Consider the following 17599-nt stretch of genomic DNA (forward strand, 5'->3'; position numbering starts at 1 on the left):
AAAGTATGTTCATAAAACAAGGAGAGCACGATCACCACGAGGGGATAACACGATACAACGACACTGCGACAAGCATTGAACACAGACAAGACTAGACTTACTTAAATATGTCAGTTTTATCAATGGAAAAACAAACCGGAACTTTCAGAATGTTGGAATCCTTTTACATGTCTAATTATTGTCTAAAGCTGAACACACACACTTCGTCTTAAGACTTGTTTGATCAAAGCTGTTTGGTTATAAACGTCTAAAAATATGATCTGGGCGTGGCGATAGGTACTCATGCCCGCCTGTGTCGTTCCATTCGTTTTAAGGCACGTTCGGCCGGCAGATAATCTCGGAAAATTATCCGAAATGTTGGAAAATTTTCGGGAATGGCGTTCGGCAGTGCCGTCATGGAAAATTATCCCAGGTAATTTTCCGTAGCGAGGGAGAATCGCGGATAATCTTCAGAGCATCGTCAAGACAGAGAATCTGTTTTTGCTATGCACAGCTATGACCGTTGGCTGTGGATGGCGCATGGGAGATTAATCTGGGGGATAATTTTCGGACCGGCCCAGTAAAAATGGAGAATTTCCGCGGATGATTATCGAAGTGATAATTATTCGCTGAATAATTTTTCCTTGGCCGAACGTGCCCTTAATTTAAAATCGCCGCGATTGACATGCATTGTGATGATTGTGCCATGTTCATACATTCTGATATTCGACAATCTTATACTTTAAAAGCTGCTGCATTTTCATCCCTTTTTTATTTCGATCCAAAGCGTTATCTAAAAAACTAGGTGACATTGGCACACTAGCATGATAAATGATGAAGGCAGTGTGACAAAGATGCCTTAAGATGCTGCATAATACTTTGCGATGAAAAATTAGCACACCATTAGTAATGCGTGCAGCCGCTAAGTGTGCCAAATTTTGTTGCACTTCGATAGCACAGTTTTCTTTGTTAAGCCCACGTGCATAAGGGGCCCCGGGAAAAATGGGGGATGGAGGGCAGGCACCTCCAAAGGCACATAATGTGATGCTCCTGCATGAGGACATCATCACCATGTTGACTTTCATGGCCCACATAACAATAAACTGCGGCCGGGCAAGCATTGGTCCAAAGCCTATACCGAATACATCCCAGCACACCCCCGGCTGTCTCCAAGCACCTCCGACAGCGCCCCCCCCCCCCCCCTCACAGAAGAGCTCCGGCGGTGGCCACCAGGCGTCCGCGATAGGCCACCCGATACCAACCGTCCGGACAAAACCGAGTCGTCCTGTACGGATGGCGAACCCCTGGGAGAGGACGGCAATATGTGGCTCCTCGTCAACTGACCACACAGAAAAGTGTTTAACTTGCAGCACCAGAAAGGACGGCAAAGTTGAGCAGCATGCTGGTCATTTCCTGAAGGAAGGAAGCGCGTAGTCCAACAAAATTGGGCAGTAAAATCTGAAGTGGCTCGATCTTTCGCGTCTGGAGCCGTAACTGCTCTGGAGACCTGATGTGCCCAATTTTTAGCAGGTGAGGGTTATGCGTCGATCAGTGAATTCGAGCATTCGCATCACACGCCAGCTATTGAATTTTGAATATGGGAACTACACAAACGAACTAAAATAAACATCCACTTACTGTGGAATTATGTAAATGGCCAAACGTAACTAAACTACCCACTCATTCTTACATCCTTAGAATCATACACTAAAACAGAGCAGCACGCAACATCCACGCTCGACACCAGCTGCAGCATTCAGTCATTTCAAAGCGACGAGCCATTGTTACTGACGCAGGCAAAGTGTGCGTGACAAACACGCAAAAGTGCTACATGATCAAGAGGAGAATGCTGATTCATGCAGACAAGCCCACTATCTCCTAAACAAGCCCACTCTATCTGCCTATCGGATTGCCGCCCGTTGGATAGATGGATACGTCCGTTTGCGGTGTTTTGAATGATCGGTGTAAGATCTCGGCAATCAGACCTGCGAGAGGCGTGAAACCAGATTCACGGTGTGTGCAAATGAACCGATCTCAGCATTGCCGGCCCATTAGTGCACTATTGATGATCGGGAAATGACCATCGCCACCTTTCTTGGGAGAAGTAGGTCCCAAATGTAGAAGGTTAGGTGCGAGGACGAATGTGTAAGGGCCTACGTGCGTGAAAACACGTGTGACAGGCTGTACCCTGAGAGACGCATGCAAACGGACTCTAACCTGAGGTGGCGCCACAGATACGGGAGGAGAGCAAACAGGGAATAAGTGTCTCAATAAAGGAGGCGCACGGGCTGAATCTATGGCTTGACTTTAGATTGCCGTAGGACAGCGACCTTAAAGGTAAATCCATGTTTTACTAAGCGGTTTGCTCTTCAATTGTCCACAGAAAATTAGATATAGATATGCTGTTCAGAAACCACTCCGAGACCATTCGAGGGCCAAATTAACCCCCACCCGACTGCGTATTAATATTTCGAAACGCTTCGATGGCATAACGCACGAGGGGCTCCTCTTCAATTGTAGGAACTCTCTGGAACTCGCAAGAAAGGTACTCGATTGGCCAGGCCCGCATATCTCAGGGAGAAATCCAACATTCGATCGTACAATTCCTTGTCAACGACAGAATTTGATGGCGAAAATGTTACATGCCGCGATGCTCGACACGGTCCGTTCTGCTCCCTGCTGTCAACTGAACTTCAGCGCGGCCGCTGCCACCGGCCGCAGGCCACACCTGACACCGACAAACAGCGAGCGCCCGAAGAGACCCGAACACCGTCCAGGGGTCAGTGCTGGAGGCTCTGCCATTAACGTATGGAGGTGCTTGCCTTGACGACTCGACGACCTTAAGGCGGATTTCACCAGTCCCACACATCCGTTTGTCGGCGGCGCCACCCTTTTCTTTTCGAGCAGCAAAATCCACGAGAGGCAGCATCACAGCTTCGGTCAGGCTTATACAAAATTACAAAATTTTGGAAAGGCTTCGGGCAATAACTTCAGCGCGGAGACAACTGTGATATGAGCATATTTTGACAAAGCAACAAATCAGCCACTTGAGCTTCAGCTTGATGATCTGGCAAAAGCTGTCACCGCAAATCGTAAGCGTTTAAGTTTTAGGTAGTCACCGGACTTGCGGTTTCGTGGTCGCATTCACAGAATCAGGTGTAGTTGTACTTTCCTACCTAACGTTAGAAAAAATCATTGCACACCATTCGTCGTGTTTAAGGCGGCACATATCGTAAATAATCTCAAAACAGGTAGAATCATGCTCATACCTTCCAATTTCAATAACTTTGGTGGCGGGCTCCCGAGCGCCGCGCGCACCGCACCGCCTGGATTCCCTAGCGCCGTTTCTGCGTTGCCGTTGCGTAAATACAATATTTCTGCTTACCAAAAACTCTACAAAATGTACGGGACTAAGGTAAACCATTCGTCGTGTTTAAGGCGGAACATATCGTAAATAATTTCAGAACAGGTAGAATCATGCTCCTATTCTCGCATTTTAATAAATACGATAGCGAGCTCCCGAGCGCCGCACGCAACGCACCGCACCGCGTCGACTCCCAAGCGCCGCTTCTACGTTGTTGCGCTAGTACAACATTTCTGCTTATCAAGCACCCTAAAAAAAAATGTACGGGACCAAGGTAACAATAATAAAGCAACCAAAATCGTTTCTTATCGAGTTTAGGTACATTTATGAAACACACAGGCCAGAATAGTCCAGAACATATCCTAAACTAGCCTAACCTAACCCAACCTAACCAAACCTAACCTAACCTAACCTAACCTAACCTAACCTAACCTAACCTAACCTAACCTAACCTAACCTAACCTAACCTAACCTAACCTAACCTAACTGAGAATAGACCAGAACCTAAGCTAAGCTAAGCTAAGCTAAGCTAAGCTAAGCTAAGCTAACCTAACCTAACCTAACCTAACCTAACCCAACCTAACCTACCCTAACCAAACCTAACCTAACCTAACCTAACCTAACCTAACCTAACCTAACCTAACCTAACCTAACCTAACCTAACCTAACCTAACCTGACCTAACCTAACCTAACCTAACCTCCCCACCCTATATCCCCTTCAACCCAGCATCCCATTGGCATCCATGTTCCATGCCATATATAGGTGCCATATAGTGAGCTGTTATTTAGCTGCCATGTTCTCATTTTGCTTTACATTCCCCACCCAATCCCCCTGCGACCCATTGTCCCGTTGGCGTCGAGGATCAAATTTCATGGATTCTTGTTACCTTAGCCCGGTACATTTGTATGGTTCTTGATGCTGCTTGATGCGCAGTAATGTTGTGACCGCGCGCAGTAATGGTGCCGGTGTCGCGGGTGCTGTGTGTGTGCGGCGCTCGGGAGCTCGCCATCGTAATTATAAAAAAATTTGAAGGTAAGAGCATGAATCTACCTGTTTTGTGATTATTTACGATATGTCCTGCCTTGAACACGACGAATGGTGTACAATGATTTTTTCTAACGTTAGGTAGGAAAGTACACCCTGACTCAGAATCATGAGCAAAATTAGAAAGTCACTAGGTTCTCTACATTCTGTGGCAGGGTATATTCCACGCAATAGGCTATGAAAATGGTTTGTCAATACACCGGCGACCCATGGCGGACTGCTGTGATGTTGTTTACGATTGGCATTCAACAATATTTGACACCTTAGATCAGAGCCCAGACGGTCCATAAAACCTTGCCTGGCAACAGGGGTATACACTAGATCGCCTTCCAGCGATCTACTCCGTGATGTTGTTTGGGAGCCATTCAGAAGCCGACGCATCGTTTGCAAACTGACAAAACGGTAAAAAATCAACGAGAAACGCCTAACAACGCCTTCACACGTTAGTCACATCAAGCTCCCTACACGGAAACAAAAAACACGGTATGTTCTGCGAAACACCATCAAAGCCAAGGAACGTGATTACTATCTGCCGTTATATCGCAACGATTTCTCCCCTGGTGCACGACCCAAATGGCCCACACTTCCACGCTTAATGGGAGTGTTCCACACTTGCATGGAGCATGAAATGAAAAGGCCACCTTGAAGACCATTAAGTGCAGGTCACAGCCTCGTCCTTCTTAAGACCGAAACCCTTCTAGTTTCTGAACAACACGCCTGCGAAGATGTGCATATTTTTTTGTGCAGACTATTTCAAGGTCACCCAGACACCCATGACGCCATAAGAACACCACTCAAATCGTGCTATTCCATTGGCCATGCGACGATGAAGGCCAAAAAAAGAAGTTTCTAGTCGTTCATATCCAGCGTTCGTGAGCATGATTTTTAGATAAAACGGCTATCAATTGTTGCGCAAGGTGCGATGCCATAATCAATGACGTATTAAGAGGCATATTTACAAAATCGAGAAATTCTGTCGTCCACGCATTTTTGTGTACCTAAAGTTATACCAATAATCTTAAGTGAGCTTATTTCATCGTATCTGATGCCCGTTTCAATATCTTCACATGTGGAGCATTCCCTTTGACTGTGACGCACAAAACCAGCCTAACCTTGAAGCGTTTGAGAGAACAGTCGGCATGCCGAATTGACAGTTGCCCCGCATCAATACTAAATCACGAACCTAGTTGAAATTGTGTTCGCAGTATAGTGCAAACGCAGCTTTGAGAGAGTATTATGGCAGACGTTTGCCACCATAGATAAGCGTTGACTATAATTCTCTCCCACCAGTTCTCAGATACGCTACAGATATCCTGACGACCAAAGATTTTCTTCTGCTTAAAATCAGGCCGCCTGCACAGACCACACCACACAGTTCGAGCCGGACTTCAATTTCAGGCTGGGATAGAGATCCAGTGACATCGCGACTGGGCTCGCGCCGCTGCACCGCGTCCTGCCGAATGGTGGCTTCGTTGCGCCACCAGCGGGTATGCTCAGTGAAACAAACCTGAAGTTTATTTTATTCATGTTGCACACCACATCAGAGGTCAAGCCGAATCCAGGAGAGGAATTAGGCGGGCTGGGTGTGTGCGCCATAGATAGGACGAGAACGGGAGCAAGGTGACCTCCTGCAGTGGACTGAGGCCCCGCCCCACGGTCCTGCGACCGTCCCCCACTTCAGTCTAATGCTAGTGACGATCACTGTCCGGGACACTGATGTATTACAGCTATCAGGGGCTCACCGATGCTTGTTTGCAGGCGGAGATAGGGTTGCAGCGCCCGTGCTATCTTGCAACACATAGCAACTCCCACTATCGTCTTGCATGCGTTGAAGTAGGTAATATCGTACAGTCATGATTGCACTGGATTTGATTATATTTGCACTTCAAGTCCGTGCAGTGCGGACCAACGGTGAATCTGACATGGCATGTATACTGATCAGATCAAGGCTCTCCGGTTGAGCTTTTTTAGAGTTGAGCTCCGGGAGTCAGCACCGGCCGGGGACGATCCCCACGGCTTAACAGTGCTGGACTGCATATTGAAACGGAGTAACTGACGTCACCCCTCCCGCATAAGAGCAACACTTCACACAAACCCGCATGGTGCATTTCGAGATGGTCAGGCACTCAACTGGTTCTGACCTGAACGCCAGGGTTCGAGAGGGATGCCCCATCTCCAGTCTCGTCGACTGATCGCTTTGGTAATGTTAAAGGGAATGCTTCACATTTGAACACGTTCATGTAAGCATCGGGCTGGATGAAGCGAGCTTATTTATAACCATCGGTTTATCTTTAAGTGGAAAAGACAGCTCTAAACAGCACAATACTCTGTTTAGTAAATATGCCCCTCATTGCGTCATGGTTTGATTATGTCATCGCACCCTGCATAACATTGATTGAGATTCACTTGACGGCCGTGATATCTGGAAATCGCGCTCATGGACGCCAGACATGAACGCTTCGGCATTTATGTTTTTATTGGCGTTTATCGCCGCATGACTTACAGAATGGCAGAATTTTAATGGCATTATGATGACGTCATGAATGCCAAGGTAATTTTGACACACTCTCCCCCATATACCTCTGCCCATTTTCGCGGGTGCCTAGTTCGGAAACTAGAGGGGCTGAGGTCTTGGGAACGGCAGAATTGTGAATAGCACCAAAAGGTCTGCGAGGTGGCTATTTCAGTCAAGAACCTTATATGAATGTGGAAACAAGGCTCTACAATCTTTCGCACTCTTTAATTTGAGTAGTTTTTAAGACGCCTCTACACCAGACATAATACAGAATTTACCTTGACCAAATCGTATGTTAGAGGTAATAATTTATCTACCTTGCTTCACCATCTACTGATCACATTTCAGCAGATACGAATCATAGCTTTAATTGAAAATGGATGTGTGGCAGAATTTTCGTGAAATGGCATACTGCGAGATGAACTCTACCGTGGTCACTCACGGCGAGGTGATTATCTTGCATTGGATGGGATCGGGTGATCCAAGTCATATTTTAAGGCCCGAATGATAATTATTAGAAAGACAAGAAATATTTATGTGAAAGAAACCGGGTTGTCTTTTAACCGGAGTTCATTCAAGGGGCGTCTCTCGAGCAGGCTGCAGAAAGTAGGATGAGTTGCATCATATTCAGGTAGTATTAGATTGGTTCGTTTAAAATCTATGCGATGGATGGTAGTCTTGAGTCACTCAGCTGACGCACAGCGTCTCCCTGTACCTTTCAGTGTTCTTCCAGCCAAATACGTGTAATCGGCTTGGGATGAGTGTGAACACTGGATTTTTTTATTTGCATATCGTTGAAAACGGAAGCGATCGGTGTAAATGTGTGTTTGAGGGCTTACGGTATAACCAGACCATCTGAATGTTGTACTGAGTGGAGGAGTAGTACATGTGTCTTAACACTGCGAAACATTTCGCGTCTGTGTGTCAAGGATTTCGGGGTGGCGTGGCTTTCTTCCAAGGTGTCGGATGGTACAAGTTGCATCGCCTATACATGGGATGCGTATCAGCGATGCAATGTACCGATAATATGTCATTGACTGACATGATTACCATGACTTCATGCCATTCAGAAGACAAGTTAGCATTTACATTATTTATGTAGACCCATGATTTCTACCTGAGTAGCCGAGACCAAGGTGGCAGCAGTCGCAAACAAATACTGATTGAAAAAAGGAAAAACATGTCATGTCAGAATCACGACGAATTTCGAAACAGCACAGACGAGCGCATTCAATCCGCATGTGATAATGCTTGCGCTTGCTTGTGGTGCAACTTACTCCGTGACGAAAAGAACATAAGCACAACTTCCGGAGCATGTAGCCCAGGGCGGGGCAAGTTTTCTCATTTGGAATGTCATTCAGAAGCTAGTTACCAAAATCCAAGAGTGCTATCCAAACCTTTACTGCTACATATGAAGCAGAAGACTATACCTGTCTGCAGATCTAATAATCTTAGTTCTATCCTCACCAGTTATAACAGGTGGGAGTTCGGAGGAAAAAAACTGATAGAACTCTCTGTATTCTACCTTACCATTTTGATCACTGGAGATGTCCATTTACACTTAGCGAGACAGCATGTGGGCGAATTAATCCGCAGATTATTGAGACTCGCATGTGCTCAAATGAGGCTCGTAGGTAAAATGCTCCTAGACGTGAGGGGCAACTGTCAAATTTCCCAGAAATTTTGTGATTATTTAAAAAATTCCTGTGAAATCACCAGCATGTAGTGTAAGCTTTTCGGCTGGCGGGGAGGTATGAACTCTAGGCCTTCTCCTTACCCATGTCGCAGGTTCAAATACACACACGAATCATATGTGTAATACATTTGACGAGGTTTTGTGTATACAGTTACATACCTGCCGAATTATGCGTGGGACTGGTTTCATTATGAGCGGCTGGTAATCAAAACATAACTTATGATCTTAAGAAGTACGCAATCAAGGTTATCAAGCTCTGAAATGGAAAACTGCAGAAATTTCATTGGACGGCATCATCCACGTGGCAAAACAAATCGAATGTGGGCATTTAGTCCTAAAAGCCTGCCCTAATGGCAGCAGATGTGTCTTACCATGTTTCACTTGTATATATGCGCCTTCCTCTTTCGTGCGCAAGAAAACGTTAACTCGCAAAGATGCCTTTATACGCTTGCAATGGAAGATAAAACTGTTGGAAGATGAGCGCGGTGGACGGGCATTTTGTAGCTGGCAAACCATGTCTCTGGCTGGTGTTAGCTTCATTATGTTCAATTTTCAGTGTTGGTCGTTATTTGTGGTCTGGCCATGCTGGATATCCGACGGCGCGGATACTGCTCCGAGCTCAGCTGGCCACTGCTTATGAAGCTCTACGCCATACGCCAGCTGGCGTCTATCAAAATGTACCTGATGCATCGCAAATTTGAGAAAGATGTTCGCCACTTCCAGGAGGTAAGGCTGTAGGAGAGGGCTATTGGGCGTTGGGCGTTGGTCTGTGGGTGTTTCTCGCTTGCCTCCTGTGGAACAGCATTCCGATCGTTCAGCTCTACTCGAATTTCACAACCGGATGATGGGGCAAAGCCTCTCACAACAGGCCCTGCCTTTATGGGCTTTCGTCTTAGAAACAGTTTGCTCACTAAAGACCAGTTGGTTCTCGCCTACCATTGGAACTGCCTCAAGTCCAACAATATGCTGACCGACCTATTGTAGTAGAAGGAGAAACTACCGTGGCAAAAGTGGAACTACCGTGGCAAAAATGAAAGTTCGTGTGAATGGGGAGGACGAACTGTAGCTTTCCACTTATTCGGGTACAAACCGCGTTTGTGGGGCATGCCCAATCATCTTGAACAGGTCTAACCTCATAGCAAAGCTCGAGATAGTGGCCGCTGGAGCAAAGCGAGACTGGTGCACACAAGCTTGTTGAGTGCGTTGCTTACTATGGTATGATGTTCAAAGGTGTGCCGAACTGCGGCGGCCCTGGGAGGCGCCCAGGCCTGCCCCTGCCGCGCTGTTTTGAGAGACGGCATGACTGTATGTAGCTGTGTTGAAATCAAATACCGTACGACTCCATACCTCATGGTACATGTGTCCTCCCAGTCGCCATAACTCGGCATTATCACAAATGTGTTGCATGGGACGATTTAACGTCCGTTTAAATAGGAGTTTTAACATGAGCCTCCGGCGCCGAAGGTCGGACCGCCTATTCATTGCTCGCGGTAGGCCGCCGACGGAGTGATTCCAAGCGGCAGCTCGCGCAGAGTGCGGTCAAACCGCTCGGCGACGCCACCTCGTGTATAGGAAGCACAGTTCGAGGCAATCTTTATCAGGCGGGCTTTCGTATTAATAACATGGGGGTCATAGTGGCCGAGTGTTTACTGCGTTTCCCACGTAGGAATGTCCGGGTTCAAATCCCGGTTGTGCTATGACCACCGAGCGCTAATATGGCGAATGCAGTCGCTGGCGCTCCATAAGAGACATGACGACTTGCGTTGCGCTCCCTTTAAAAAGAGAGAAAGAAGAGCACTGACGAGGTGCAACGATCGGAAACACATCTTCCAGGAAAAACGATTTTTAAGGGAATAGTTGCACATTTTTTAATGCTATAAAATGACCCCGAAGAGCTCTTAAGTCTTTTCCAAGTTAATCATAAGGAGGTCAACAGACGTGTTATTTTACCTTAATAAGATCAGAAAACGTCACTAATCTGGAATGACTCGGACCAACCACTTGCCTTAGCAACAAAAAAACGGCATATCATTTAATGTTTATTGAGGTGCAAACATCAATACAAATTTGCAGGTTTTTGGTCATCGTGACCTTCTGAGGTCAACAAAGGTAACTGAACTGAAATAAACACCACTGGGCCATGGCTTGGCAGAGGTATCTTACCTAAATATGGTCGCATAAGGAGGTCCGAGGGAACGACACTGATCCGGAGTGTGTCCTTGTTTGACCTTATTTGACGCGAAGATCGTGATCAAGGGATCTCAAGCTTTGACACAAGTGAATAATAATACCGACCTATCTATCTTGTAAAGTCGGTGTCGGTCTTGGGGGGGAGGGGGGGGGGAATTGACCCCTTCTCACCGTGTGCCGTCGTATTCAACCGACCACCTATTTGCGTATCAAAAAGAAGCGTTGCGAGCGGAAAATCTGTCCTATGAATTTTTCCTTTTCCTACATGTCAAGATTCGTCACTGACTTTCGCGCTGTATCTTGCACCCTGCACCGCCCTAGAACAGCTCTGAGGCTGTGGATTCGTGACCGACCGCTGATTCTCAGCTCAATGCACCGGACTGTTCTCATGATAACCCAAGACGCCCAGAACGTCCACCAAAACAACACTCTGGACAACCCAGCCTTCAGACGAGAAAAATGGACATGCGGGTTGTGTGAGACATGGATAAACAGCACCGAAGCAGCCTAAGTAAAAAAGCAGCGGAAGGCGTCGTGACCTGACGCGGAGCGACAGCACGAAATGGAAGTTGCGTTCTCCGGTATTTCTGACAGAGCAGTAGTAAGCTCGTTAAGGTTAATATTCGAATGCAAAAGAAGGTTCTATCTCATGTCGTAGTCATTTGGACAGTTGTAACTAAATGATTTGCCGTGGTCACCTGCAGATATCACTTTGATGTACGGGCTTTGACTGCGCTATGAAACATCTTTACCGAGCGAAATTGAAACATCGTTTTCCTTTCCATGCAGCTAGCAGGCCAGGTTCGACCTGCGGGTCGCTTCGACGGCCGTTTTCTTCAGTGTTTGTCTCGGCAGCAGCAGCCGGAAAGGACGGTCGTGTACGGTTATGTCAAGGAGGTTAGTGTCAATCCTGATCAATTTGGTCCATTTGCAGGTGCAATTCCAGTTCCTGATGAATCGCATTCGCCGGTGTGAGAACACGGCCTACGGTCGAGACAATGGTTTTAAATCCATGCGTGGCCCTGCCGACTTCCTTCGCAACCACCCGATCACAGAATATTCAACAATGGAAAGTTATGTCAACCGAATGATAGACGGAGAAAAATCAGCACTTCTCGGGGACGAAGATCGCATATTCATGTTCATTGTATCGTCAGGAACAACGGGCAAAAGCAAGAAGATCCCGCTGTCGGATCAGGGAGCCAAGGACATGCAATCTCACCTATATTATGGTCCTTACCGTTGGGCTTTACAACGAGACCTCGCTCCGTGGGATCTGAAGAGAGCGACGAGTGTCAACAATGGCCACACTGTCCAGCACACCAGTTCAGGTCACGTATTTGGCGTTGCATCCAATGTATTTTTTACGAAGGCGATGGCTTTGTTTGGACCTCTGTACACAAGCCCTATCATAAGTATGCAGGTGAGGAATGAATTTGAATCGCAATACATCCACATGCTCTTTGGGCTTCGGGACAAGCACATTTCTGCAATTGGTACTGTCTTTGTTCACAATTTCCTGAACATGATGCGCCGGATGGAGGTCTTTCAGAAGGATCTCGTAGACGACATTCGTCGTGGTCGCATCAAGGACGACCTGAACATTTCCGAACACGTTCGTGCCGAACTGAATGCACAGCTCACGCCCATGCCAGAAAGGGCCGAGGAAATCAAAAATGAATTCGCGAAAGGTTTCAAGGGCATCATTCCACGGCTATGGCCAGATGTGACGAACATCAGTGGTCTTTGGTCAGGAAGCACAAACGAGATGTACTACAAGGAAGCCAAAGCCCTTACTGGTCCAGATGTCGTCATCGTCAGCTTTATATACAGCGCGTCAGAGGGCTTTATGGGCTCCAACCTCGAGTGTACCCACCCCGGATCGCCCAGGTACACTCTCATTCCGGACGTTATGTTTTTTGAGTTCCTGCCGATTGTCAACGACCGCATTCCCGATCTGGACGAGATAAACCCCAAGGAGCTCCTCCTCAGCGAGCAATTGGAATTGAACAAAACGTACGAGGTCATCATCACCAACTCCTCCGGCTTCTACCGATTCCGGCTTGGGGACGTGGTCCGAGTGGTGGGCTTCTACCAGCAAGCTCCGCAGATCGAATTCCTGTTCAGGTGGGTAACTCAGGGTGACCAAGCAGTCAGCGTCCACATCGTCGTGGCGGCCCCCAATCTTGTCCTGACGTGAGATGCTGTTGGAACATGTGAAATGAAAGGCGTAAAGTTGCGAGCTGGATTGCCGTCGGACGCCTGTCTCACGTGATCTCCCGTCATGTGACCAGGTCAGGCCAGTCTCTGAACGTGAACGCCGTGAAAATCTCCGAGGAGGTGCTTTTCCGCGCCCTGCGCGAGGCGGCAGGCCGCTGGTCGTCCACTCTCAAGGACTACACGGCGGCCGGCAGCCAGTTCGCGCCCAGCCACCAGGGCCTGCTGGACCCGCACTTCCTCCTCTTCCTGGAGCTGGACGGCCCGTTCCTGACTGAAGAGCAGACAGGGCTGGTGAGTGGACCGAGCGCCGACTCTCCTGCAGTGGCGGTGCACTGTTAGGCAGCATGTGACGTCAGTATTTGGTCACCCAGGGCCAGCTTCCCAATTCCCTTCTGAAGTAACCTTTGCCCTTAGATTAGTCACTGACACATGCAAAGCATGGCTATGAACACGCGCCCGGGCGGCCGGCTGGATATCCTTCGCTCGGCTGGGTGGTCAATTAAACCCCCCCCCCCCCTGAGATTTCAGGAACTAAAAGAGCTAGAAGCACTAACTTCACAGGGTGTGTTGACCGGTGAACTCACTTAGATCGAAGCTTAAAGTTCCTAGGTCGTGATCTTTGGGTCAAATAAGGTCAAACAATGCCAAATTCCAGGCTGGTCTCCAAAGGGCCCCCAGAACCTAGATTACGTGGCGTGGCTACACAGCGCCGTTTGAAAACCATTTCGAAAAACCTTCGGGGGTCATTTTGACCCTCACCTCCACCCGAGCGCATGTTACATCCCGACTCGCTTCCTCGAGCGACATTTTTGTGATAGCACCGATACAATGTTCACTCGATGCGCAGTCTCTGAACTCTGGTCTCAAGAGTCGAAGTCAGCCGTGCTGCAGACTGTACCACCCACGTTGAGTGTAAGCATAGTCAATGTTTGCAGGTGGATGACATCCTTCGGCAGCAGGACGAAGAATACGCCAGCTTCCGGAAACTGGGGAGTATCGCCAAGATCCGGGTGTACCAAGTGCAGCCGGGAGCCTTCTCGCGCTTCCGTGCGCACCTTCTGGCGACCACGGCCGTCACGGCCGGCCAGTTCAAGATGCCCAGAGTGCTGAAGAGCAGTGACAGGGTGGACTGGTTCCTCGAGAATGTCCGCAACCGAGCCCTGTGGTGCCGACCACTGTCTAAAATGATGACTACCAGTTAGCCCAGTTCATAGCTTGTGCTGACTAAGGCGGCCTTAGTGCCATACCTCTTAACTAAATGTTATGCCTCTTCAGGGGTGGTAAAACCTGCCGACTTGGTGGATATCGTCAGCCACAAAAATGCATATATTCACGCGAAGCTTGGTGCCAAAAAGGTTTTTAGACAGCGAATTTTGGTGACGGCCAAGACGAAAAAATACAGCACGCTGTGCAAAACATAATGCGGGGACTCCATACATAGATATTATTCCTCCATGGAAATAAATTCCGTCACACAATACAGGCAGATGTTTCTGTAAAACTCTTTACCGTATTCCCCGACACCCCGGTATCTTTTCTAGCTTTTACTTCAACCCGGCAACAAAAACACCATATGATTTTAGTTGGTCGGCCGAATCGGTGACAGGTCGGCGACAAATCAGTATATTTCCAAAGGCCCGGCCGGTCGGCCGATTCGCCGTTTTCAACAGCCGACTCTCAGTGTCTCAAACTAGACAGTATAAAGTACTGAAAAATGTCTAGATATGGGGATTCATCTGGCCGCAAGGGCGTGTTTCAATTGTTGTGATGCGACTGACATGAGGTGGGCGATGACTTTCAACACAGTTCAACTTTGCAAGTGGCATTTGCATTGCAGTGTCATGAATACCTGCCTAGGGTTCAATTCCTGGCCTTGTTTACTTCGTTGGCTGTGCCGTGATTTACCATCCTGTCCTCAGCGACGAGAGGCATTGACAGCTCAGTAGACTTATAATTTTCCCTTTTAGATTTTGCAGTGAATTAGTGGACCGCTATGGTGAATTGCGGCACTTTTGGGCAGCTTTTGCCGACAATTCCATCGGTTGCCATGGGCGATGGCGAGACGCTGTAAGGCAGACGCAAGGCCGCAGAACAGACGCAGGGCAGACGGCAGGCGCAGGCAAGGCTATCTGACGCAAGGCAATATATATCTAACGCAAGGGCTGTTGACGGACCCAGGGACGGTTGAGAACTGAATAGTGTGCAAAATTACATTCAGTGTTAAAAACATCGTAGATAATGTCATTTCGAATCTTCAATCACTTCACCGCGGCGAAGGCGGGTATGCATTATGCGGTGTGTTGTCGGTATAGTGAGACATTTGCCTCGGAAAGAAGCAGTAGCGGTGGAATTTTTATGGAGAGGGTAGGGTGGAGGTGACTCGATGAGGGAGGAGGTGACATGAGGGCCCAGAAGTCTGACTATGCCACACAAAGGACCACGGCCCGTAGTAATGACCTGAAATATTAGACAGAGGGCCTCTTATACCGTGTGAGAATCTCTGAGACATTGCAACACCAAACAGTTGGCTACATGTCGGTCTGAAACTTGGGATCCCATTACCCAAGCAAGGACAAGGTTGGAGCCCATGATTTGCTTTGGTCTGGGTGCCTGAAACGATTATTGGGCCCCATTGTCGGCCGCGGGTCCACGGTGCCTAACAGTGGGCCATGGGTCGGCCAAGTTACCCCGAGTCCGTCACGGGCTTTGTTTGATGAGGCCGAAAAAGGGCCCAATGCCTCTCGGGACCAAAGATCAACCGCCTGATTGCAAGGCTGAAGAGGCCATGGGCCGGAGGGACTCCCCGTAGATTACGATAAGAACGCCCCCCCCCCCCCTCCCCTCCCGTTGGGCGTGATCTCCAAGGCCAGTCGGAAGGCCTCTGCATCGCTTGGGAAGCCGTGGGGCAGTGCGGGCATCTTATACTATCGTTTGAGCACTCAGCCTCATTCAGTGCCAGTTCAGTTCTAAAGTGAATAGTGTGGCCGGATGAGTCCACATTGAAAGGGAATGGGCTCGGGTACGCCTCTGGTGCATGTGCTTGGAATTCACAAATAGCAAATATGGCGGTGGAAAAAGCTACGCACTGTTCGGTCCTCTAACAGTCAGGCATCCCGCGCTGCGCACTTTTCACTGTTAGAGCGTTTGTCATTCTCAGGCCTGGATTGGGATGGGACCACCTGAATCAGATCAAAAATCACCTGAATCACCGGGACGCAAGCATGCCCATCTGACTTTTGGCGGATGAAGTCGCGTGCCCAGTGCCGAATTAACCGTCTGAACTGGCCTCGAGGATCGCTCGTTCATTGCGCCAGCTCCTGTGGAATACCCGGGACATGCAGCACGTGCAGACCGAGGGCGTCTTCAGCCGGCAGCAACTCATTCACTCAACTTGCAACTCAACCAGCATCGACTGGCAAAGGGTCGATGGAGGGATTTGATGTCGCCAATACTGTCGCACTTCGCTCCATCTGCCGGAAGACCTATGCATGCATCCTATGCATCCGCCCAGCATATCATAAACGTCCTCTGCCCTCAAACAGCACGCTCCCAAGGTGGACGCGTGGCTTCCAAGTTCCAGCTCAATGCTCTGGCAACATCTATGCGGCACTCAGGGTGCTCAAGTCGGCGGTGGAGACCATGGACCCGCTGGAGTGCGTCTGATCCTGTTTCTGCGTTAGCGAGATAACATTGCACGGTCAACAGTCATATAACTTAAGCCTGATGTCAAACAAGGTATATCGTTGTTAATTGATCCACCGCATTTATTATGAACACCCGAAAGGCCACGGACGTCGATTGTGATGCGCTCTTAGGCTGAATTTGGTTAATGATCGAGCAAGTCTTATCCAGTATTTGCCAGGCAAAGATGGAGCAAACCAGCGGTACCTCTTGCACCATGAAACTAGCAGCCGTCAGGGCCTAGCTCTGGTGAATGACTAGGCCCCAGTGTGCATTGACTGGACTATTCCCGTTAGATGGAGCCGCGCGAATGTGCCTGGCCAGGTCCGGGTCGCGAGCCCCAGCCGAGCAGCTTGGGGCACCTTATGAAGCTTCTTGCACAGCTATACCTGACTGCTCCTCAAATATATTTCAGCCAGGAAGGTGGGACGTACGCCCGCATTCGCTTCGGTACATCGTCGTCGGCTACATCGATGCGACCATTTTGTTCCGTCGGGAGACCTGCCAGACCGGGGCCCAATCCAAATGCCAACTGGAGCTCAGAAGTTCCGTGGATTCGCTCAGAAGTTCCGTGGATTCGCTTAGGGTACCCCGCAGGGCGGCAGTTGTTATGCACAAAATAAACTGGTAACCCAAGGTAGCAATTCTGAGTCCATGTGGTGCTTCCGAAGTCATAGGTAGTCCTTACGTCACGCACTTCTCTGGCGTAAAATGCGACGGGTCGTTCTCGAATAGCTTCCTTCCTGGGTCCTACATTACCGCCTCGGTTCTTGAAATGCCTTCAAAATCAGGCATAAATGTCAAGCTTTTTTCATCCATTCATGTTTACTTTGGCCGTTACGAAACATTCCATCCACCAAACGTGTTGTAATACGTGCGATCTCTCACGTCTGTTATCATACGTGCGG

At 48.5% G+C, this 17599-nt stretch overlaps 1 protein-coding gene across 1 annotated transcript; it reads left to right on the forward strand.

Annotated features, from left to right (window-relative positions):
- The first annotated feature begins 12558 nt into the window (after window positions 1–12558).
- Window positions 12559–14212, forward strand: LOC119109122 (GH3 domain-containing protein). Its single transcript, XM_037232685.1, has 3 exons — window positions 12559–12917; window positions 13085–13301; window positions 13946–14212. The coding sequence occupies exons 1-3, from the start codon at window positions 12559–12561 to the stop codon at window positions 14210–14212; spliced, it is 843 nt and encodes a 280-aa protein (XP_037088580.1).
- The last annotated feature ends 3387 nt before the right edge of the window (window positions 14213–17599 follow it).

This window comes from Pollicipes pollicipes, unplaced genomic scaffold, assembly GCF_011947565.3.
Source record: "Pollicipes pollicipes isolate AB1234 unplaced genomic scaffold, Ppol_2.1 Scaffold_2555;HRSCAF=2994_pilon_pilon_pilon, whole genome shotgun sequence".
In the NCBI taxonomy this organism is placed as follows: Eukaryota; Metazoa; Arthropoda; class Thecostraca; order Pollicipedomorpha; family Pollicipedidae; genus Pollicipes; species Pollicipes pollicipes.

What these genes read in the sequence shown, in the direction of transcription:
- LOC119109122 (XM_037232685.1), top strand. Translation starts at nt 12,559, where the DNA reads ATGTACTACAAGGAAGCCAAAGCCCTTACTGGTCCAGATGTCGTCATC. An exon ending in CAGATCGAATTCCTGTTCAG is followed by an intron (nt 12,918 to 13,084) that starts GTGGGTAACTCA and finishes TCATGTGACCAG; the next exon opens with GTCAGGCCAGTCTCTGAACG. An exon ending in CTGAAGAGCAGACAGGGCTG is followed by an intron (nt 13,302 to 13,945) that starts GTGAGTGGACCG and finishes CAATGTTTGCAG; the next exon opens with GTGGATGACATCCTTCGGCA.